At 51.3% G+C, this 24,261-nt stretch overlaps 1 protein-coding gene across 3 annotated transcripts in view; it reads right to left on the minus strand.

The window, feature by feature from the left end:
- Positions 1 to 24,261, minus strand: part of na (sodium leak channel non-selective protein na) — a 631,552-nt gene that overhangs the window by 436,241 nt on the left and 171,050 nt on the right. For all 3 annotated transcript variants that reach the window (XM_069314566.1, XM_069314565.1, XM_069314567.1), the window contains exons 13-14: positions 19,430 to 19,632; positions 11,188 to 11,301 (exon numbers count right to left, since the gene is read on the minus strand). In XM_069314566.1, the coding sequence (XP_069170667.1) occupies positions 11,188 to 11,301; positions 19,430 to 19,632 (317 nt within the window). The remainder of the gene's footprint in view (positions 1 to 11,187; positions 11,302 to 19,429; positions 19,633 to 24,261) is intronic.

A 24,261-nucleotide genomic window follows, 5' to 3' on the forward strand; every position in this document is an offset into this window, starting at 1 on the left:
GACGGAGACAGGGGCAACGAACAACCATCACCATTGCACAAGGTGAGAGAGGACTCTGAAGACACATCCATGCTATCCCAGAGCCCAATGGGGTTTTCCAGGACCCACAGAATATGTTAGTCCTACGGGAAGCCCAGGCTAGCTAAGCCAGTAAACCTGTCTGTTAGCAGGCAAACTGACAACCAGTAGCCTCCATGAAACCTCGGGGGCAACAGAGGAGGACCTCCAATACAACCTAGGAAAGCCTAATGGGAAGCTAGGCTAACCTCCTCTGCCAACACAATTGAACACGATAGAAATTAAAAAAAAAAAAAAAGCAGCAACACAAGTGAACAAGCTAGAAATTAAAAAAAAAAGCAATACACATAAACAAACTTGCCGTCAGAGAGAATCGTCAGCCGCCGCTAGTGCAGGCTGCACTGGCCGCAGCAAAGATAAGTAAAAGGATAGATTTACCCAGGAGGCGGCCAGAATAGGCGCACCAGAGCCACACACGGCTGGGAAGGAACCGTAACGTTCAGGAGATACCTGGCAGCCAGGACTCTGTTTGACCTCCAAAACCCCCACACCCAAATGTAGACTCAACACATGTTGCTAAAAACCACCGAGAGAGCAGCATACTTCCAAAAATCATGGGCATGAGGGTAGACTGCAGTCTGGCTAGACTTGATGACACTGAGGACAACTTGAGACACACAAGCCCTTGAACAGGGAACCAAAGAAACCGGATCCACCTAGAGAGCATCCACCATCACAGAACCAGTGGCCCACAGGCAGTGGCGTATAACCACCACCGGACACAATGATAGCCACGTATAGCCACCACCGGACTGAAAGAGGCGGAGCTGCGGAAAAACACTCGGATTTGGACACCGAACAAGCAGCGCCTGAAATCAAGGTGAGGCTGCCCACCATGAAGCCACTCACCTCTGATATGAATCCAGCCAAGCCAGAACCCAGAGAACTAGCTGGACCGGGGAGAAGAGGTACAGGAACCCCCACCTCAACCAGTCCTACCAAAAAGCGTGTACTGCAAGGGCATCGCAGTCAGGAAATGACCACATATACAATGGAGACGCTAAGACCAAGCTGACATTAAGAGGTCCACCTCCGGACACTTGTACATCCGACAGAGCCAAAGGAAGGAGACGTTGACCTTTCACTCCATGGAAAGAGGAATGAAGCATGACAGGCCCTCTGCCAGGACATTGGACACACCCGGAATGGGAACGGAACGAAGTGCTAAACCCCAAGAACTCAGCAGAAGAGCTACCCGAAGCGACCAGCCCCAAAGCCACGCACTGAAGAGACAACCTTCCCCCTCAACCTGGTGATTCAATGAACTACTGGGGAGCAGTCCAAATGAAGCCGGATCACCGAGCCGCAAGGAAGCCGGATCCGTCACAGCACCTGAAACACAGTCGCAGACTCGTACACCATACTGTGAGCCTGAAGGAAGGATGGCACACAATGCCTGTGGCCGGCCTGGTGAGCGTTGGTCATAAAGCCCCAACAGACACACGAGGTGTCTGTGAACACATTGAGCAAGGGGGAGGGGAATGCGGCATGGCACCAATACCCAAAAAATCCAGAAGAGGAAGCCAAAGATGCAGCAAATGATGCAAGGACACCGGGAATGAACACAGCGAACACAAGAGCGGCAAACGAGGCTGCCCCAAAGATACCAGAATAGCATCCAAAGCCAAACCCTGCCCAATGGATAAACCAGCAGAGCAAAGTGCAGGCTCCCACACAGCTGGTCGAGTAACCGCCGAGTGACTCCGAGTCCCCTTCAATGGGTAAAGGCAGGACCACAACTTGAGCAAAGCCACACGAGGGAGAGTAATGGACACTGTTAAAGAACCCCACACTAGGCCCAACCAAGCCCAAACCAGGAACAGAATCAACTGGTACTTCCCCCAAGTTACATGCAATCAATGTATGATGAACCATACGAAAAAGTCATTATATTAATTTTTTTGTTTTTTCCCGCAGAACCAAACATCCAAGCAAAACATGGATGCATCCGACGCAAGGGGTGCATCAATCATGCCAGCAAACACAGTAGTACTAATACAGAAAGTGAAGGACGGGACAAAAAAACCCTCCCACACAGCAGCAACCTCTGCTCAGAAGGCACAGGGGCCCGAGCAGGGGCAAAAGGAGCCCCAAGAGTTCCAAGCGGACACCCCCTAGCCCCGGGAGCCCCTGATGCAGGCCCCTTGGGCAGAGCCCTCTTCCACGCTTACCACCCCTGTAGAAAAGGTTGCGTCCAGGGTAAAAGTTTTCAAGAAGGGAGCCTGCTGGGTTGACCCAGAAGCGTCAGCTGGAAATCGGGCTTAACAACCTCAAACAACCTCAGCGCCTGAATCAGAAGGGGTAGCCCCCGAAGCCACCCGCGCCTCATCCCAAGCTAAACCCTGCCCTAACTCCGAAACCCTTATACATTCGGGAGCCTGAAGCACAGGGAAGAAGGAACAGGGAGAACCATGGCCAACTGGGAAAGAACTGGGGCACTGAAAACACCAAGGTTGAAGCGACCAACGCCCCCAAATCCTTGTCCCTAAAACCCAAGCTGAGCAGCTCCGGGGCCTCCAACTGGGCAACCAACCTGGTTCATTACAGTAAGGATAATCGAGCATGCAACGCCGGTGCGGCCTGATCCTTGAGATCAACAGCCTAGAATGAGTAAAGTGAAGTACAAGCGGGAAACATGGCCTGCAAGATTTCTGGTCGGTGGTGTCTCCGACCCAACAGGCAGCGTGACAGAGGCCGTACAGATGATCGTTTTCCCGAAGCAGGGGAAGGGGGGGGGGGCAATGAACAACCTTCGACTTTGCACAAGACAGAACCCAGTCAGGTAGCAGGCAAACTGATCACCAGTTATGAAACCTCAGGGGCAACAGAGGAGGACTACCAACACAACCTAGGCTTGCCTAATAAGAAGCTAAGTACATTACCTTTGTCTAAACAAGGTGAGAATTGCCAGAAAATGAAAAGAAAATTAAAACAAAAACCCCCAAAGATGCACAACAAACAAGACGCACAACAAACATGATATATATCGAAATATATGATATTTCTCTCTGCTGGCTGACAGAGAGAAATATCAGCCACTGTGTTGAAGTAAACCTGGCTGTGCCAGCCGCAGTGCGCCCCACCCAGCCAATAAGGTGGGGCCACCCAGCCAATTCTATCTTGCCCCTACCCAGGGCAAGATAGAAAAGCCTAGACCCCGGATGTATGCCAAGGATGAAGACAACATGAAGCTATAAGTCTTCAATCGAGGAGTGTTTCCTGAACGCTCCAGGGACAGGGAGAACCTCTGGGACTCACCCAGAAAATGGCTTTTCATTACATTCAACACTGGATTTCTGGGGGGAGCCCCGTCGGCTCCCCGGAGCAAACCCCTGACACTCAAGGGCAGTACTCAGAGCACCTAAAAAAGATCACCCTAGGCACATGCTGCTCCTGTACACTAAGACACCTGGCCACCACACCACACACAGCTGGAACAGCCACACAGGGCAAAAATCCAGAACAGGAACAAGGCCAGAGGCGACTGATCTGACCACCTGCACATCAGTTCAAAAACTGGAGTGGTGGGCTGCTGGCTCTGGCAGTGGTGGGCTGCTGACTCCTCCTCCCCCATATTGGGGAGGGAGGAACCCCAAACAAGCTTGAGTGCTAGTTGCAGGAAGTGTTGCTTGTTTGCTTACTTTCTAGGAGAGTTATTGTGATCTTTTAGAATGTAGATTGCACAGGTTAACAAGGCAGTAGACTGTTTTGGTTTGCCTACTTTTCTGGGGCCTTTCCCGGTCAATGGCAATTATGACATACTTTAATTGTAAAGTGCTCAAAGGCCACTGCTCCCTGTGCCTCTCTGAGGGGTCCCCCAGGTTTTGGCTCGTGGTCCCCAGTAGGCAAAAGGACTCCTTGTGACTGATGACCCCAAACTAATATAGCACATTTCAGTTCGGATAGCTTCAGGGAGCCTCCAGGGCTCTCCACAGAAAATATTAAAAAGTTTTCTTTTGCAAAAAGATTGGTAGATGGTTGGAACCAGCTAAGTGAGAAGGTGGTAGAGGTCAAAACCGTCAGTATAGTAATTTAAAAGCGGCATATGACAAAGAGTACAGGGAAAACGGAACACCACGAGTATTGCTCTCATCCTGTAGCTACACTTAGATAATTAAATCTAGACTTCCATAATAACCATCCAGACACTCAAAACATTCTCCAAGTGCATTCGAGCCCCGAGATCTTCAGTGATGGGGTCTCCAGTGAGCACAGGCTATGCACATTGAGCTGCCACTTGCCCACGTTCTCGGAGAGAACCAAAACAAACCAGCAGCACTCAAGCAGAGCAAAAGAAGCATCGCCTAAGAACACCTGAAAGACAGAACTCACTTCCCTCTACTCAAGCATGCAGGTTTGACAGAAGCCCTGTCAAGCCCAAAAGAAAGGAGAGAACTGTCAGCAGGCCAGGACAAATCAGGATCATAGGCTGGCGGCTTGTGCATGTGTGCTAGGATCGCTATTTTATAGTTAGTTTTGTATGAACTATTTCGTTTTGATCGATTCTTTGCAGTGTTTGTTGGCTATTTCATTGCTTTCTTTTCATAACTGAGGCAGATGTTGTGTCGTTTTGTTTGCTTTCTGGGTGCTTTCTTGGTAAGGGTGATCACAACAATCCCCTGCTCCTTATGCCACTTCATGGGGGACTGGGTTTTGGCCCTAGCCGCCTGTAGACCAACAAGACTCCTATCACTGATGTGGCAAAGTACTCGGGAAGCTATATTGGCAACACAGCTTCAGGGAGACACCAAGGAGGTCCTCCAGAAATGAATGTTTTCTTCAAATATGGTGAATGAAACATGTTATAAAAGAAAGGACAATATATACACTAGCCAAAGATCTAGATAAAATATATTAGTATAAAAATCCAGCGTTGAATGTAACAAAACGCCATTTTCTGGGTGAGTCCCGGAGGCTCCCCAGAGCTATCCAGGCTGAATGGATATGTATATCTTTCTGGCATCAGTCAATGCATGAAGTTCTTGCCTACCGGGGACCACGAGCCAGAACCTGGCCCCCCTCTAGAGAGGCACGAGGAGCAATGGCCTATACAGACCCCCCTTATGATTGGGAGCATTCTATGTCTGCCATCGACTGGGACAGGCACCCAGAAATGTAGGCGCCACAAAACAAACCCCAATTCTGGTAAACTATTGCGACCGAAGACTGAACAGGTGGACAGAACTCCCCAACCGAAAATTAGCCCTCATGACGTCATCATGTCGCCGCGCCACCGTCTGCGCAACCCCCCCCCCCCCCCTCCCCGGGAGGGGGAAGGGGGGAGCCCCAGATCCCACGGTCGGCGACCCAACCATTAGTTCTTAGGCTGGATGTCAAAACACCGCAGACAGGAGGGAAGGAGGGATGCCGGGGAGCCTCTGGGACTCACCCAGAAAATGGCGTTTCATTACATTCAACGCTGGATTTCTGGGGGGAGCCCCGTCGGCTCCCCGGAGCAAACTACCCAAAGATAAGGAAAAAACAGGGACTTACCCGGGCGGCGGTCCGTCCTCACTCCTCAACGCGAAGGCGAGACAACTGGCTGCAACCGCCGACCCAAAGCAACGCAGGCCTGACGAGGCCCACAAACATTCACCAGGTAGCGAGCGGCCAGGACCCTGTTCGATCTCCAAAAACCCCGGGCCCAAATGTCAACCCAAGACATGTTGCCAAAGACAGCCGCCAAAGCAGCAAACTTACGAACATCGTGGGCCAGGGGAAAACCGCAGGCTGGCTACACTTAATAACCCAGCGGACAACCTGAGAGACCCGAGTCCGGGAACAGGGAAGAAGGGAAACCGGATCAACCCACAGCGCATCCCCGGCAACAGAAGCCGTGGCGCGCAAATAACGGCGGAGAGCCGCAACCGAACACAACACATGATGCTCCCCCGGCCTGACCAACCAAGCATCAACAACCCACGGCCCCCTCCGGAACGCAGCCGTCTCATTCTTCGCCAGAAAAGAGGGAGACGGCTGCAAATGAACAAAACGACCACCAAGACCGAAAGAGCAGAAATCCCGGCGCCGGAGGAGAGCATGAAGCTCGCCAACCCGACCCCCCGAGGCCAATGCCAACAGGAAAAAGAGCCTGGGAAAAACAATCCCAAACGGAAGAGGCCACCACAAACCTGGGCAGAGAGAGAAACGAGAGCACGCGGTCCAAAGACCAAGACGGCTCAGACGGCGCATGAGCAGGCCGAAGGTGAAACAACGCCCGAGATAACTTGCGAAATGGGGCGGAAGTAACATCAACCCCGAAAGCAAGCTGAAGCGGCTCCGCCAACGCCGCATGATACGAAGCGACAGTATTCGGCATAAGATGACGGTCCTGAAACTGCCAAGAGAGAAAGGACAGAACAACCCTATCAGAGACCGAAGAACACCGACGCAGTGATAGGAAAAACCGGAGGGACCGCCAGGAAACCTCATACTGCCGCCGAGACGAAGCACCCAGGTGGGAGACCAACAACGAAGCCACCTGTGCACCATACAACGAATGATAAACCCGAGTCAAAAACATCAGACGCGAAGACTCGAGGAGAAGATGGAACCAGCCTCGTACAGGGCCGGACCGATCTGCTGAAAGAGGAGGAGCCGCGGGAAGACCCTCGAGTACGGACACCGAGCAAGCAGCGTCTGAAACCAAGGCTGGGCCGGCCACCAAGGGGCCAGAAGGACAACACGACCCTGGTAAGTCTCCAAGCGAATCAGGACCTGGAGCAACAGCGGAACCGGGGGAAAGAAGTACAGGTAACCCCACCTCGCCCAGTCCAGCCTGAAGGCGTCGACCCCGACGGCTTCGCAGTCGGGAAAGGGCGCCACATAAACTGGGAGACGCCTCGACCACGCCGACGCGAAGAGATCCACTTCTGGAGTCCCGAACATCCGGCACAGATAACGGAAGGAGTCGGCATCGATCGTCCACTCTGAGGACAGGGGACGGAACTGAGACAGGCCGTCCGCCAGGACGTTGGACACCCCCCGGACATTAACCGCCAGGAGAGCCAAACCCCGAGAACTCAGCAGACGAGTCACCCGAAGCGACCAGCCCCAAAGAGCCAAGGACCACATAGAACCCCCTCGGTTCAAACAATGAACCACCGGGGAGCAGTCCGAATGGAGCCAGATCGTCGATCCGCGAGCGACTCGAATCCTCCGGAGCGACATCCACACTGCCGTGAACTCCCGCACCGTGCTGTGAGCCCGACGGAAAGACGGAACCCACCACCCCTGGCCGGCCTGGTGAGCACTGGTCACAAAACCCCAGCCAAGAGACGACGCGTCAGTGTGTACACATCGAACGAGGACACGGGAAGGCACCAAGGCACCGAACCCCGAAAAAACCCGAAGAGGAAGCCACCGACGAAGCAACCGATGCAAAGCCCCCGGAGGTCGAACCCAACGATCGCGAGAGAGGCGGAAGGGCTGGCCCCGAAGGAACCAGAACAGCCGACAAAGCCACATCCGACCTGGCGGGTAGACCATCATGGAAAAGTTCAGGCTCCCGCACAAACTCTCGAGCAACCGCCTTGTGACCCGGGAACCCCTCAGAAACGGGCGAAGGGGGGACGGCAGGTGCAAGAGAGCCACCGGAGGAAGAGACAAGGAAGCAGCACGAGCGTCCCAAACCAGACCCAGCCAAGACCGAACCTGAGAGGGAACCAGATGGGACGTCCTCCAGTTCACCAAGAACCTGAACCTGATGAGCTGGGAAAGAACCAAATCCCTGGCGAGCAGACACGCGGACTGGCTGGGAGCCCAAACCAGCCAGTCGTCGAGATAGGCCAGCACCCGAACACCTAGCAGATGCAGGCGGGCCACCACGACCCGAGTGAGGCATGTGAAAACGCGAGGTGCCAGATTCAACCCGAAGGGAAGACAACGAAAGCAGTAACCTTGACGCCCCACAACAAAACCGAGTCAGTCCCTGAACTCCGGATGAACCGTGACATGCCAATACGCGTCCTTGAGATCCAGGGACACCATCCAAGCTCCCCTCTCCAAGAGAAGACGGACTTGGGACAGCGTAGTCATCCGAAAGGAGGGGCACAACACCCATGGGTTCAGATGGGACAAGTCCAGAATGAACCGGATGTCTGCGCAGTCCCGTTTCGGAACCAGAAACAGGCGGGAAACCCACCTGAGGGACGACATCGTTTCGACTACGCCCAAGCGAACCCACTCCGAGATGACCTGAAAGAGCGCAGGAGAAGAGGCCTGCCCTGCAAGCCCTGAACCCCCCAAGGGAGGAAGAGCCACCCAACGCCACCACAGGCAGCGCGAAACGACCCGAAAAGCCCATGAATCGTGGGACCAGGCGTGGGCAAACTGGGCAAGCCGCCCCCCCATCGCCCCGTTAATGGGGTGAACCGCGAAAGGGCCGACGCGCCTTGCGAGAACCAAGGCGGCGAACAGGACGGAGCCCACTCCGTCCAGCAACAGCCACGTGAAGAACCTGCACGTGAAGCTGCATGACACCAACATCCCGCAGAAGGGCAGGGGCGAACAAACAAGCATTCAGATGCTTGAAAGCGCCCCCCCAGGAAAACCTGCAACGCCAAGGAAACCTCTCGCCACTCAAGCGCGTGGGACCGACAGAACGTGTGCCAAGCCTCCAACGAAAAGAGAGAACAGTCTGCCAACCAGGACAACTCCTGAACCTCATAACAAAACCAGCACGAACCTGGGGATCCATACACGAAGGAACGAGGATCCATCAGGAAGGCATAATCCGGGTCGTGCAAGAGGTAAGCCGCCAAGGCCTCCCACACCTCCGAAGCCGAAACACGGGAAGCGGGAAACCTCTGGAAAGATGGAACCGAAGAACCCTTGGGATCACGAAACCGAACCCGGGGAGGGGTGGACACTAAATCCAATTTGTACATGGAGGGAGCGAAAGAGAACCCCTCTCCTTGTAACACCAAGCCCCGCTCGGAGGGCAAAAAAAAACCAGGCGGGGTCCAACGGGGCCCAAGGCCCCCAAGCCAACCCCTCCCCAACCCCAGGAACCTCACCCAGAGGGCCCGGGGCCGAGCCGGCCTCCTGAGCCCCCACCCCCACCCCCAAAGAAAAGGTGGGAGCAGCTGACAAAGCAGGAACAAAGGGGGCCCACTGGCCAGACCCAGAAGCTTCGGCAGAAGGACCAGGCTCGAATGCCTCCGCCACTGCCCCAGAAGGGGACACCCCCGAGACCACCCGAGTCTCACAACCAACTAAACCCAGCCCCGGCTACGAAACCCTCAGACGTTTAGGAGCCGGTAGCAAAAGGGGGGGGGGGGGCGAACGAGCAACAGAAGGGGAAGGACTTGGAGGGGCGAACGGAACCAGAGCCGAACCGACCCCCACCCCCAAGTCTGGGTCCCTATAACCAAAACAGGGCAGTCTCGGGGCATCCGGGGCAGCGACCAACCTAGCGCGTTGCAGCAACCTAAAGCGAGCATGCAACGCCTCAGCTGCCCTCACCCACATATTAGGCGCAGTAGCCTGGGTGAACTGGAGAACGTACAGACAACACACGTCGCACGACTCGGGGTCAAAACAATCACCAATCCAACAGGCAGCATGGCGGAGGCAAAACCAGTGAGTGTTCCCCTGAGACAAGGGACAGAGCAACCGTCAAACTCGCAGGATGCGAGGGGGGGACTCAGGAGTCACATCCATTAGACCACGTAGCCCCCGTGGGGTTTTCCAGGGCCCTTAGCCTAGATAACATGCTAAGGGAAGCCCAGGCAGGGTACTGCGAACCGGCACCCAAAACTACCAACAAACTGCTATAGCTGAACCCCCAGGACGTGTACACTCACCGGGGCCAAGCGGGGAGTACCACCCATTAGACAATCTGGAGACAAACCCCAAGAACAGCAATGGGGACCAAACAGGCCGACCCCCCCCCCCCCCACCAGGCAAAAAACAAAAACAAAAGAAAAACCCCACAAGAGGACAACGTACCCAGGCGGAACAGAGCCGGCCGCTGTTAATGGTGAAAACTAGCTGTGCAGTACCCCGCACCCCTGCCAGTGACAAAAACTACCCCCTACCCAGAGACAAACAAGGGCAAGAAAAACCCCCAGCTGACCCCAAGGGCGGCCAAGTACCGAGCAGTACACGGCACAGCGGAGGTAGACCCAAGGCGCCCCAGGGAAGGTAGCCCTAAGCCCCAAGGGCAGTACTTACAGGGCACCTAGGGAAGATAACCCTAGGCGCATGCAGCCCGAGCACCGTGGAATAATACTCCTGGCCCACACACCACCAGAAGGGACAGCTCACACCACCAGGAACAGAACTGCAACTGCAAACAGGAGCCAGAGGCACGACCGCACCAGATTCCATCAGCCTGAGAACTAATGGTTGGGTCGCCGACGGTGGGGTCTAGGGGCTCCCCCCTTCCCTCTCCCGGGGAGGGGGGGGGTTGTGCAGACGGCGGCGCGGCGACATGATGACGTCATGAGGGCTAATTTTCGGTTGAGGAGTTCTGTCCACCTGTTCGGTCTTCGGTCGCAATTGTTTACCAGAATAGGGGTTTGTTTTGGGGCGCCTACCTTTCTGGGTGCCTGTCCCGGTCGATGGCAGACCTAGAATGCTCTTAATCATAAGGGGGGTCTCTATAGGCCATTGCTCCTCGTGCCTCTTTAGAGGGGGCCAGGTTCTGGCTCGTGGTCCCCGGTAGGCAAGAACTCCATGCATTGAATGATGCCAGAAAGTTATACATATCCATTCAGCCTGGATAGCTCCGGGGAGCCGACGGGGCTCCCCCCAGAAAGATCTTATGTACAAAGACTTTAATCATTTTTAAGGTTAGGAAAGGCTGTTACAGGCAATCATAATATAATTTTAAATCAAATGTGTTAGTTTTTAATCCAATGCATTAATTATAAAAGTAGTATATAATAATTAATACTGTATTATGACTGACACTTCCGTTGACAGAAGCAATCTTCCATAAAAGTAGCAGATGACACCAAAAAAACACAGAATTCTAAATCAAATTAGTTTCAAAAACTTTACTGACATAAATATTAAGACATAATATTGTTTTTAAATCAAGCTATCTATTTCAGTGTGACTTAACAGGCATTATATATATAAACATATCTACTCCGTACTCACTTCTGGTCAAGTCGGACATGTTTAGAAGAGATTGTTCCATGGGAATGTGTCCCTTTCCCTGGAAGTGGTATCTGGCCAGAATCTCCCAGGAGAAGCCTCTGATTGTTGGCATCACTGCAGTAAAGAAGGAACTCACTTAATAATGCAGTTTTAAGGCAGAGGAATGGTAAACAGTTGTGGGATCATGTTTTACAATGCAACTCAAAACATCTTGAGCAGTCCAAAAATAAACTACCAGCAGACTCGGCATACAAGCAAGACAATTACCTCAACATTTCTCCCATTCAGCACCTGGTGGTAGACCCAGCCTCAATCCTTCAGCCCACAGGCCACCTGGCAGACTCAGCTTCAGGTCTCCAACACTTCAGTCAACTGGGCTTTAGAGAAGGGTCTGAAGTTTTGGACCTAGGATTAAGAGAGTGCCACCTGCTGAGATCCATGAGTCACTCGCAGGGACCACCAAACAGATGTTACCAAAACAAGTCTCAACAAACAAGAATACCCTGCTGAAAAGACTGATCTTTTTTGAAAAACGAAAGATGCATCTTGAAATACATAAATCTACAACCTGGGCCAAAATTATAGGTAGTTCTCTGATGGCAAAAAGTATGAAACCTATCCATACAAGCCACCCCAGTGCCAGCAGGAAAGCCTCCTTGTAGAAAGTAGGTAGACACCTGCAACCTAGATATTGACAACAAATAAACTACAGGATCCAGAGATCAAGAAGGCTCAATGGGAGCATGCGATGACCAATGATGGAAGGCTCGAAACCAACTCGACAAATGGTCAGGAGACAAATATTTATAAAATGCCAGCAAGAGAAAGCCTTCACTGGCTGTTTGCATGTGAATTCTTGGTCTCTGTGCCCACCTATTCTCAGGCTGTGGCTCCATTTCTTATCGAGCTGTGTGCCCGCCTTGTCTCGGGCTGTGTGCCCGCCTTGTCTCGGGCTGTGTGCCCGCCTTGTCTCGGGCTGTGTGCCCGCCTTTTCTCGAGCTGTGTGCCAACCTCTTCTCACATTATGAGCTCACCTCTTCTCACGCTATGAGCTCACCTCTTCTCACGCTATGAGCTCGCCTCTTCTCGGGATGTGTGCCCATCTCTTCTTGGGTTGTGTGCCCCTCTCTTCTTGGGCTGTATGCCCATACCGGGAGCATACCTGGAGAGGGTTTGGGAGTTCTTCTACTCCCTGAGCCTGGCCTCAGGCCAGGCTCGACTTGTGATAACTTTGTCCAACAGGCTGTTGCTTGGAGTTGCCCGCAGGCCCACATATCCACTACAGCCTTGTTGGTCCGGCACTTATTGCAAGGACTTATCTAAGTGCCTCTTGAATAAACCCACCTTTGTTTCAGCAATATTTCTAATGCTTGCTGGGAGGGTGATAAACAGCTGTGGACCTCTGATGTATAGAGTGTGCCCTCTGATTGTGCTTATTACACCTCTACTCTTCACTGGTTCCATTCTGCATTTCCTTCTGGATCTTTTATTGCAGTATGTTATTATTCTACTGTGCAAATTTGGGACCTGGCCTTAACCCTTGCACTGCTCACCTATTTTCGGCAAAAACGTCTTGGTGCAATTGTCAAGGACATATTTTTGTTATTTTTACAAATGTTCAGGTAAATTTAATGTCAAAATGTTTCCAAAGTCAACTATTTACATTTCAAAACACAAATAGTGATGAAAACATTAAAAAACATTAAAATATAGCCAAATTAAAAAACAAAATGCACAACTCTCTGAGCGCCTAAAGGCGCTTTGCGCAGTGCAGTGGTTAAAGTATCTTCAATGTACTGTATACAGAGCACCACTTGATTTCCGAACCCCTTGGAGACGAGACCTGTTGGTTATCATGTAAGTTCATAAACGAGAAATCGAGGAAAAAATAAATTACAGTAGAAATGCAAAAAAACCAGCGTTGAATGTAATGAAATGCCATTTTCTGGGTGAGACCCGGAGGCTCCCCGGAGCTTTACCAGCTGATATGCTAATGTCAGACTTTGGCATCAGTCATGTGTATGGAGTTCTAGGGCCTACCGGGGACCACGGCCAGAACCTGGCCCCCTCAGAGAGGCAAGGGGAGCAATGGCCTATAGAAACCCCCGTGTGGTTGGAAGCATTCTATGTCTGCCATCGACCGGGTCAAGCATCCAGAAAGGTAAGCATTCCAAAACAAACCCCTATTCTGGTGAAAATTGTTACCTAAAGCCGAACTAGTGGATAGAACTCTTCAACAAAAAACAAGGAAACTAGTATGACGTCATACGTCACCGCACCGCTGTCTGCGCAGCTCCCCCCTGCGAAGGGGGAGCCCCAGACCTCCCACGCCGGCTATCCACCCATCAGTTCTGAGGCTGGATGTCAAAAAACGCGAAAAAACGCCGACCGGAGGGAGGGAGGGTTGCCGGGGAGCCTCCGGGTCTCACCCAGAAAATGGCGTTTCATTACATTCAACCCTGGTTTTCTGGGGGGAGCCCCGTCGGCTCCCCGGAGCTAACTACCCACAGAGGAAGGTCAAAGGGACAGAACCGGGAGGCGGACACCACGCACCCCCCCAAGGAGGCGAGACAACCGGCAGCAAGCGCCAACCCAAGGCGCCACAGCCCCGAAAAGTCCCGGGAACAACACGAGAACAACGAGCAGCAAGGCCCCTGCACGAACACCAAAAATCCATGCCCGAAAGACCGCAAGGCCACGTTGCCCAGACGGCAGCGAGAGCAGCGAAGCCACGAACGCCACAGGTAAGAGGGAAGAACACAGGCAGCTTAGCCGCAAGAACACGGCTGACCACCCGGGACACTATCACCCGCGAACCGGGAAGAACAGAACCGGATCAACGCAAAACGCGCTCTGGACCCAAACGCCGTGGCACGCAAACAACAGCGGAGGGCCACCACTGAACACAAAAAACGACACACCCCCGGCCCGACCAACGAAGCACCAACAAACACTTGACCCCTCCAGAACGCAGCAGCCCCACCCCGCGCCAGAAAAGATGGAGACTGCTGCCACCGAACAACCAAAACGCTAAAACCGAAGGAGCAAGAAAACTCAGCGACTCGACCCCCAGAGGCAAAGGCCAAAAGGAAAGAGCCGACGAAAAAACACACCGGAACCGAAGGGGCACTACCAACCGAGGAGAAGACAGAGCACGCTGACCAGAGACCAGGGTGGTGCAAGCGGCGCACGAACAGGCCAGAGGTGAAACGACGCACAAGACAGCTGACTAACGGTGCAGAAGCAACACCAAGACCGAAAGCAAGCTGAAGCGGCTCCGCCCGCGCCGCATGAAAAGAGGCGACAGTATGTGGCAAGACGACGGCCCCAACCCCCACCAGAAAACCAAGCCGAGCGTAAACCAAACTAACAAGAGTAACCACCTAAGAAGGGACAGGAAAAGGAAGGACCGCCAAAAGACCCCATACTGCCGCCAAGAGAAGCACGCAGGTGGGACACCTACCACGCAGCCACCCGACCACCAACCGGAGGCGAGACCGCGAGGCAGAACATAAGCAGCCCCGACAAGGCCCCTCCGAGCCCAGGAAAAGGCGGAGCCGCGGGAAGATCTCGGGCGCGACCACCGAAACCCAGGCGGCACCAGGAGATGGAACGTCTGCCGAACAGAAAAACTCCCCAAAGCATGCAAGCCCGCCAGGAGTTCAGAAACGACGGGTCCGACGCGAGACATCGCAAGACCCCCCAAAAAAAACAAACAACCGGCAGGGCAAAGCTAGGAAACCAAAGAAGGCGGAAGGGTCGCCGCCAGAACAGTACCCGAACCAAGGGGTACGAACAACCGCAATAGACAGAGACAAAGAAGTACATCACAGGACACAGGCTGACAAACGCCTAAGAACACACGCAGGCTATTCTGGTTAAAATTGCTACCAAAAGCCGAACTAGTGGATAGAACTCCCCAACAGAAAACAAGCAAACTAGTGTGACGTCACACGCCGCCATGCCGCTGTCTGCGCAGCTCCCCCCTCCTCAGGAGGGGGAAGGGGAAGCCCCAGACCTTCCACGCCGGCTACCCACACCTCAGTTCTTGAGGCTGATGCTATAGGCGAAGGTCGTGTGCTCTGGCTCCGGTGTCGCTACAGCACTGTGCTTTGCATGTGGTGTTAGTTTTGTGGGTGCGAGAGCCAGGAGTTATCTTCAGTACTCGGGCTGCATGCGCCTAGGGCTGCCTTCCCTAGGTGCCCTGTAAGTACTGCCCTTGGGGCTTGGGGCCACCTTCCACAGGCTCCTCGGGGTCTGCCTCTGCTGGTCCGTTTTACCTTTCGGTTTTTCGGCCGCCTGTTGGGCTCTTGGGTGTTCTGTTCTCACTTGTTACCGGCAGGTAAGAGGCAGTTTGCACTGGTAGGGGTGCAGGGTGCTGCACAGCTTGTATTCCCGACATAGCGGTCGGCTCTGTTCCTTGGGGTTCGCTGTCCTCTTGCGGGGTTTTGTTTTTCTTTTTCTTTTTGCCTAGTGGGGGGTTCTGTCATTTTATTCTGTTAGTTTTTGCCCTTCCACTGTTCTCCTCAGTGGCGCCCCCTGCTAGGTCCCCGTGAGTGTACACGTCCCTGGGGTACAGCTATAGAAGTTCGCTTGGTAGTTTTGGGCGCCGGTTAGCAGTGCCCTGCCTGGGACTACCTGAGCGCGAGTTCTCTTAAAGTAAACGCTCAGGACCCTGGGAATCCCCTAGGGGGCGCGTGGGTCCGATGGATGTGACCCCGGAGTCCCCACTCGCTGTGTGCGAGTTTGAGGGTTGCTCGGTCACCTTGTCTCAGGGTGACCCTCACCGTTTTTGCCTCTGCCACGCTGCCTGTTGGGTCGGTGATACTTTCGACCCTGAGTCCTGTGAGTGTTGCTACTTGCTTGTGACTCAATTTACCCAATCCTCTGATGATTCTCTTCGGGTACAGGCGGCGCGTGCATTGCAGTCTAGGTTTCGTCTGTTGCAACACGCTCAGTTGGTTGCTCACCCGGATTCCCCGGGGCTGCCCGCCTTTGCTTTTCGAGATCCGGACTTGGGGGTGGGGGTCGCTTCGATCCTGGTTCAGTCCGCACCTCCTCATCCTTCCCCTTCGGTTCGTTCTGGTCCCCCCCTTCCCTGCTTCCGGCCCCGAAGCGTCTGAGGGTTTCGGGGTCGGAGCAGGGGTTACTTGATCTCGAGACTCGGGCAGCTTCGGGGGGTGCCCCTTCTGGGGGGGCGGCAGAGGCATTCGAGTCTTGTCTCCCGGCCGAAGCTTCTGGGTCTGACCAGTGGGCCCCACCTTCCTCCAGCTTTTCCGGCTGCTCCGTCCTTGTCTTGTGGGGTCAGGGCTTGGGGAGAAGACTCGGCCTCGGGTCCTGTGGTGAAGGACCTCGAGGTTGGGGAGGGGCTGACTTGGGGGCCTTGGGCCCCGCTGGACCCCACCTGGGTTTTTCTTCCCTCTGAGCGGGGCTTATTGTTACAAGGAGTGGGGTTTTCTTTTTCCCCCTCTGCGTACGAGTTGGATTTGGTGTCGGCCCCTCCCCGGGTTCGGTTCCGTCTTTCCGGAGGTTTTCGGCTTATCGCATCCAACCTGGTGTGGTGCGGGTGGCCTTTGCAGCTTACCTCTTGCGTGACCCGGATTATGCCTCGGAAATGGATCCGTCCGAGTTCAGGTTTGGGACTTCGTTCCCTTTCTGGCTCCGTTACGAGGTTCCGGAGTCTTCCTGGCTAGTAGACTGCCCCTTGTTCGTTCTGGATTCCTGGCATTCCTTCTGTCGTTCCCACACGCTGGAGTGGCGGGAAGCTTCCACGGTGCTTCAGGTTTTCCTGGGGGGAGAGCTTGAGGACCTGAATGAGTGCGTGTTTGCCCCTGCCCTTCCCCGCGGTGTGGGCGTTATTCAGCTCCATGTGCAGGTTCCCACCCTTTCAGCGGCGCTCGTTGTGGAGGACTTGCGCGCCCGGGGCCTTTTGGCTTTGGCCTTGCAGTCCACCCCTAGAAAGAGATCTAGGGGTGGTTCTAGATAGAAAACTATCACCTGAAGACCACATAAAGAATATTGTGCAAGGAGCCTATGCCATGCTTTCTAACTTCAGAATTGCTTTTAAATACATGGATGGCGATATACTGCGTAAAGAAATTGTTCACAACTTTTGTTAGGCCAAAGCTAGAATATGCAGCGGTTGTGTGGTGCCCATATCTTAAGAAGCACATCAACAAACTGGAAAAGGTGCAAAGACATGCTACTAAGTGGCTCCCAGAACTGAAGGGCAAGAGCTACGAGGAAAGGTTAGAGGCCTTAAATATGCCAAAACTAGAAGACAGAAGAAAAAGAGGCGATATGATCTCTACATACAAAATAGTATCAGGAATTGATAAAATCGATAGGGAAGATTTCCTGAGACCTGGAACTTTAAGAACAAGAGGTCATAGATTTAAACTAGCGTTTAAACACAGATGCCGAAGAAATATAATTAAATTCACTTTCGCAAACAAAGTGGTAGACGGTTGGAACAAGTTAGGTGAGAAGGTGGTGGAGGCCAAGACCGTCAGTAGTTTCAAAGAGTTATATGACAAAGAGTGCTGGGAAGATGGGACACCACGAGCGTAGCTCTCATCCTGTAACTACACTTAGGTAATTACCATACCCCAGAGCCTAAAAGAGGTAGGAATTCTGGGGTATTTAACCAACCAGAACTCCAATCCTCTCCAGGCAATGAGATAGTGAGGGATCTTTCGCATTTTTCATCAAGCCCTGTTATATGGGAGAACTCAGTGCCAATGCTTAATGCACATTACATATATATATGAAATGTGCATTAAGCATTGCACATTTTATAAAAGTATACAAGTCAATTGACTGCTGCCACCTGCTTGATGGGGTTCTGGGAGTTCTTCTACTCCCCAAGCCCAGCTCGTGGCCAGGATTGACAGAGGCCAGGCCACGGTCTAATATATGCACATCAGCTCAGTATAGCTTCGGGGAGCCGAAGGGTCTCACAGAAAATGCAACACACCATTATGGCCTTGCATCATAAGAACTAATATGAAAAATGATCATCTTTGAGAGGATGTAACCATCCTTTACTTTTCAGTGATGAACATCAAGCCGTGTATGAGAGATTTTATTAACACTTTCGCGCTCTCGGCGCTCAAAAAAAAACAATACCCCAGATGCTTTCGGCACTTCGCGCGCCTACGCGGTAAGACCGAAAAAGTGTACACTCTTTTGACTGTCCTGACAATAATTGAAGGCGCACGTATTTAAATTTGCTATCACTGGGTTCGCAATGAAATTGTCTATAAGAGCATACTTATAAAATGCCGCCCAAGCATAAGGAGTATCAACACCAAATAAAAAACTATGCAGATCACTCACCGAGAGCGCCAAACAGCAACAAAATGTTTCCACTCTCTTAATGGTTGCGAAGCCTACAGTTGTCCTACATCGCTAATTTTGGTATCATTGGAATCGCAATAAAATTCTCTACACGGACATATGCATATGAATGTTTAATATAGGTAATTGCCCACCCGCAAGAGTGTGTGAAGTGGAGAGTAGTTAGCCGCGAGCGCACTGGCGAAAACACAGGGGGGAAATCATGCTTGGAAAGTTTATACGTTTCCTGACCCTACTTTTCTATGTACGTATTTCTTTTTTATACCAATGTGTTCGCAATAAAATTTTCTATAAGATGAACTGTATAACATTTGTACAAAGCATGTGTAAGAGAAGCGCCAAATATAGAACCACGTCGCTCAGTATGCATTCGCGGCAGAAACGAACGCATTGTTTTCGTTCGTTTGATGTTTGTCATGTTTATACTTGTTGAAACATTTTATAATTTGTATGACAGTGATCGCAGTAAAATTCCCTACACAGACATATACATAACACATACAAATATTTCCCACGTGTTGGATATATCAACGGCTAAAGGGAACCCACTGCCACACGCTCGCCACACCCCCAAACATACTTTGTGTATTTTTTTTTTTACTCATAGAAGTTTATGTGATATAATATTCATTCTGATACCAAAAAATTCGCAAATAAATTCTCTACACAACAAAAGTATCCCCATCCATTTCGGTTAAAAAATGGAATTTATAGAAATATTTTTTCGATGGACGAGAAAAGTAGGCAGTTATGCGGAATCGTAAGAAAAAACGGCGACGAGTTATCTCTAATCTAAAGCGCGAAAGTGTTAACATAATAGTTTGAAATTCTAAAGTATAGTGGAGTAATATAAAACAAAAATTATATATGTTGCCAGCCTTACCAGATAATATTAGAAACACCAGTCTTTTTCTTCTCATAGTCAGCATTACGGGGATGAGATAATGGGGTAAGAAGCTTTATGGGCCGTCGTTTACGGTATGATATTGTCGAGTCATCCAATCCACCTACACCACGAACTTTTGCTAATCCATCTTCCTCCTCCTGCTCCTCTTCTAGATACTGCCGCATGAAGCTTTCACGTACCTGAAAACAATGTTAAACCTGGTTATTTTTCTTCCTTTGTATATCAGCAGTATTGGAACAATGTGTGCTACATAACAGTTATCACCACCTTTATTGCACCATTTGCTACTTTCACAGAAGAAAAACCCAGCGTTGAATGTAATGAAATGCCATTTTCTGGGTGAGTCCCGGAGGCTCCCCAGAGCTATCCAGGCTGATATGCTAATGTCAGACTTTGGCATCAGTCATGTGTATGGAGTTCTGTGGGCCGGGGACCACGAGCCAGAACCTGGCTCCCCTCACAGAGGCACGAAGAGCAATGGCCTATAGAAACCCCTGTGTGGTTGGAAGCATTCTATGTCTGCCATCGACCGGGTCAGGCACCCAGAAAAGAAGGCGTCCCAACAAAGGAAGGGGTATTCTGGTGAAAATTGCTACAAAAAGCTGAACAAGTGAATAGAACTCCTCAAATAGAAATGAACAAACGAGTATGACATCACACGACGCTGCGCCGCCGTCTGTGCAGCTCCCCCCTACCAGGAAGGGGAAGCCCCAGACCCCCACGTAGGCCATCCACACACCAGTTCTGAGGCTGGATATCAAAAACACTCAAAAACCACCGACCAGTGGGAGGGAGGGTTGCCGGGGAGCTTCCTGGACCCAGAAAATGGGCTTTCATTACATTCAACGCTGGTTTTCTCGGGGGAGCCCCGTCGACTCTCCGGAGCTACCAACCCAAAGACGAAAACAAGAGGGACCTAACCCAGGAGGCACAAGTCGCACACTCCCTAACGCGAAGTGGAGACAAAACCACAACTGCCAACCCAAGGCCCGACAAGGCCCAGGAACAGCAACGAAGGAACACAGAGCCAACCTACGAATGACTAGGGCACGGGACCGTACCACCCAGCGGACGACCAGAGAGAGCTGCACCCTGGAACAGGGAAGAAAGGAACCCGGAACAACCTACAGCGTGACCCAAATCACAGCAGTCATGGCACGCCAAGCACGGCAAAGTGCCGCAACCAAACACAACACACTATGCATCTCCGGCGAGACCAACCAAGTTTCAATAACCCAAGGACCCCTCCGGAAAGCAGTCGTGCCAGTCACCGCCGGAAAAGAAGTTGACAGCTGCAAGCGAACAACCCTATCAGGAGAACCAAAAAGAGCCAAAACCCAGGCGTCGGAGGAAGGCATGAAGCACCCCAACCCGACTCCCAGAGACCAGCGCCAACAAGAAAAGAGCCTCAAAAAACAATGCAGAATCGAAGGGGGCCACAACAAACGAAGAAGATAAAAGAGCACGCAATCTAAAAACCAGCTCAAGACAGGACAGCTCAAGTGGCGCAAGAGCAGGCCAGAGATGAACCATGCCAGAGACGGCTCACGAAGCGGTGCAGAGGCAACTTCAAAACTGAAGCAACCCGGAGCGGCTCTGCCAGCGCCGCACGAGACAAGGCAACAGTAAGTGGCAAGATGATAGCCCTGAACCTCCACAAGAGAAGGGCAAAACCACGCCAACAATATACAGCAAACCTACGAAGGAACAATGAAAAAGGAAGGACCGCCAAAAAAAACCACACCGCCGTTAAGATGAAGCACGCAGGTGGGATACCATCAACGAAGCCACCTGATCACCCACATGCGGTGAGAGACTCGAGGCAGAACTGAACCAGCCCTGCCGTAGACTGATCGAGGATAGGAAGAGGTGGAGCCACAGGAAAACCTCGAGTGAGATCACCAAGCAAGCAGAGCCGAAAACCCAGGCCGGCAAGGAACCAGATGGAACATCTGCCATACAGAAAACTTTTCAATGCTAACGAGCTTGCCAGGACATCCGAGACACTGCGGTTCCAATGCAAGACTCTTGAGAAGTGACACTGCGAGATCTTGAAAATGCCAACTGGCAGGGTAAGCCAGGAAACCAGGAACCCAAACCTGGCAAGCCAGGAAAGAACCAAACACAGAGACGGCGCAAAAACAGGGAACTGAACATGGACAAGGTCCAGCCTAGCAGTAGGAGAGCCAATAAGCACACTCTAAAACACACAACAATGTGTAGGAGATAATGAGAGAAATGGAAAAGGCAAAAAAAAAAAAAAATCCAGAAAAACAGCCCCAGCACCAGCAGCTAGGGACAAGAGTGTATCTTGAGATGATTTCGGGGCTTTTAGTGTCCCCACGGCCCGGTCTTCGACCAGGCCTCCACCCCCAGGAAGCAGCCCGTGACAGCTGACTAACACCCAGGTACCTATTTTACTGCTAGGTAACAGGGGCATAGGGTGAAAGAAACTCTGCCCATTGTTTCTCTCCGGCGCCTGGGATCGAACCCAGGACCACAGGATCACAAGTCCAGCGTGCTGTCCACTCGGCCGACCGGCTCTCATCTTCCTCCCGGTGTAGGAGGAAGATGAGGAACGAGAAAGACAAGCAGCAAACGGGAATGAAAGGGACATGACCAACAACCCGCAGAGGCCATGGTGACGTCAGGTGATTGACAGTAGAGAGGCAGGACCAAAGAGCCAAAGCTCAACCCACGCAAGCACATCTAGGAGAGGACAACTAGATGAGTAAAGAGAATCCAACGTATATGGAAGGGCTAAGCCAGGCACTGCAAGATGGTCAAGGAATGAGTGAACAAGATAAGACCATGAAAGACGGGGATGTGCCCCACCATGTAACAAAGAACACAGACAAACAAGGAAGGCCACAGGAAGAACGCAAGGGCCAAACAAAACCCCTCAACCAATTATCAACACACATCCAAAAACAACGAACCACCGTCTAGCCGAAAGAGATGCTCGACTGCATAAAATCACCTGCAGAGAGTAGGCACAAACATGTCATGACACATCGTAGCCGAGAATATTCCGGGAGTACAGCCAGTGGAATTAGGCCAGAGTTACTCATGCAGGAGAGGAGTAAGGTAGAGGCGAAAGCGGCGTCCCACACCCGTATGCAGAGAAAACGAGAGCGTCCTTCCCATATTGGTAATTCAGAACACCCCCAGTATGGATTGGAGAGATAAGAGGAGCAAGAGAGGTGAAGCATCCGAGTAAAAAGGACGCAGAACACCAGCACTTGTGTACACTTAGTGAAAAATAAGAAGAGGGGGAACAAGTTCCTCAAGATTGCATACACCAACATAGACGGAGTAAGATCAAAGATACTGGAGTTAAGTGATATAATACAGCTGCAGACACCAGACATTGTTGCACTCACGGAGACAAAACTTGAAGATGTTATTTTAAATGAGGTCATATTCCCAAGGGGCTACTCAATTTGGAGACGGGACAGAAAAATCAGGAAAGGCAGTGGCGTTGCTGTGCTGGTGAAAGAACACCTAATGGTGAAGGAAATATTGACTGCCAATCCACAAGAAGTTGACATAATAGCACTAGAGATCTGCCATGAGGATGATAAACTAATGATCATAAATGCATATAGTCCACCGCTAAGCAGCACATGGTCAAAGGAGGAGCTAGATAGTAAACGAGAAGGTCTTATAACAATAATGAGAGAGATCATAGCGAGAGCGGATAACGATAGTTCACGACTGTTGATAGTCGGTGACTTCAACTTGAAATCCATAGACTGGGAAGCATGTGAAGCTAAAACAGAAGATTTCTGGACCTGTAAATTTGTAGACCTCATCCTGGAAACATTCTTGTATCAACATGTTAAATAAGCTACGAGGATGAGGGAAGGGGACGTTCCCTCCATGCTAGATTTGATATTTACCAGGAAGGAGGAAGAAATATTTGACATTCAGTACCTTCCTCCCTTGGGTAAAAGTGACCATGTGTTTTTGGGAATAAAGTATGCAATGCGTTATAATCTGGAAGAAAATATGTCAGTCGATGCAAATGAAAATCCTGACTTTAGGAGAGGACATTATGGCAACCTTAGAAAAAATTTTAGTGAGTATAATTGGACAGACTTGTTGCTAGGCAAGGAAGTGAATGAGGTGTATGTCATGTTTTGTGAAATATATGATAAAGGCACAAAGAAATTTAAGCAAAAACAGAGAAGCAGAACTAGGAAACAGGATCGGTTCAACAGAAAGTGCGAGAGGGCCAGAGACCAAAAGACACAAAAATGGAATCAATACAGGAAGAGGCCGAACACCCAAACATACCAGCGATACAAAGATGCGAGAAACAACTACACGGCAGTGAGGAGAGAGGCAGAAAGAAATTTTGAAAAAGGGATTGCAGACAAATGTAAAACAGAACCAGGTCTATTCTATAAATTCATAAACAACAAATTGCAGGTAAAGGATAATATTCAGAGGTTGAACATGGGAAATAGATTCACGGAAAATGAAAAGGAAATGTGTGAAACATTAAACGAAAAGCTCCAAAGTGTGTTTGTACAAAATGAAATCTTCAGGGAACCAGATACAATAAGAATTCCAGAGAACAACATAGAGCACATAGAGGTGTCTAGAGGCGAAGTAGAAAAAATGCTCAAGGAGTTAAATAAGAACAAAGCAGTTGGTCCAGATGGAGTTTCACCATGGGTTCTGAGAGAATGTGCACCTGAGCTCAGCATTCCTCTTCAACAGATTTTTCAGGCATCCCTGTTTACAGGAGTTGTAGCTGATGTGTGGAAAAAGGCTAACATAGTTCCAATCTACAAAAGTGG

This window comes from Procambarus clarkii, chromosome 79, assembly GCF_040958095.1.
Source record: "Procambarus clarkii isolate CNS0578487 chromosome 79, FALCON_Pclarkii_2.0, whole genome shotgun sequence".
NCBI classification, from domain to species: Eukaryota; Metazoa; Arthropoda; class Malacostraca; order Decapoda; family Cambaridae; genus Procambarus; species Procambarus clarkii.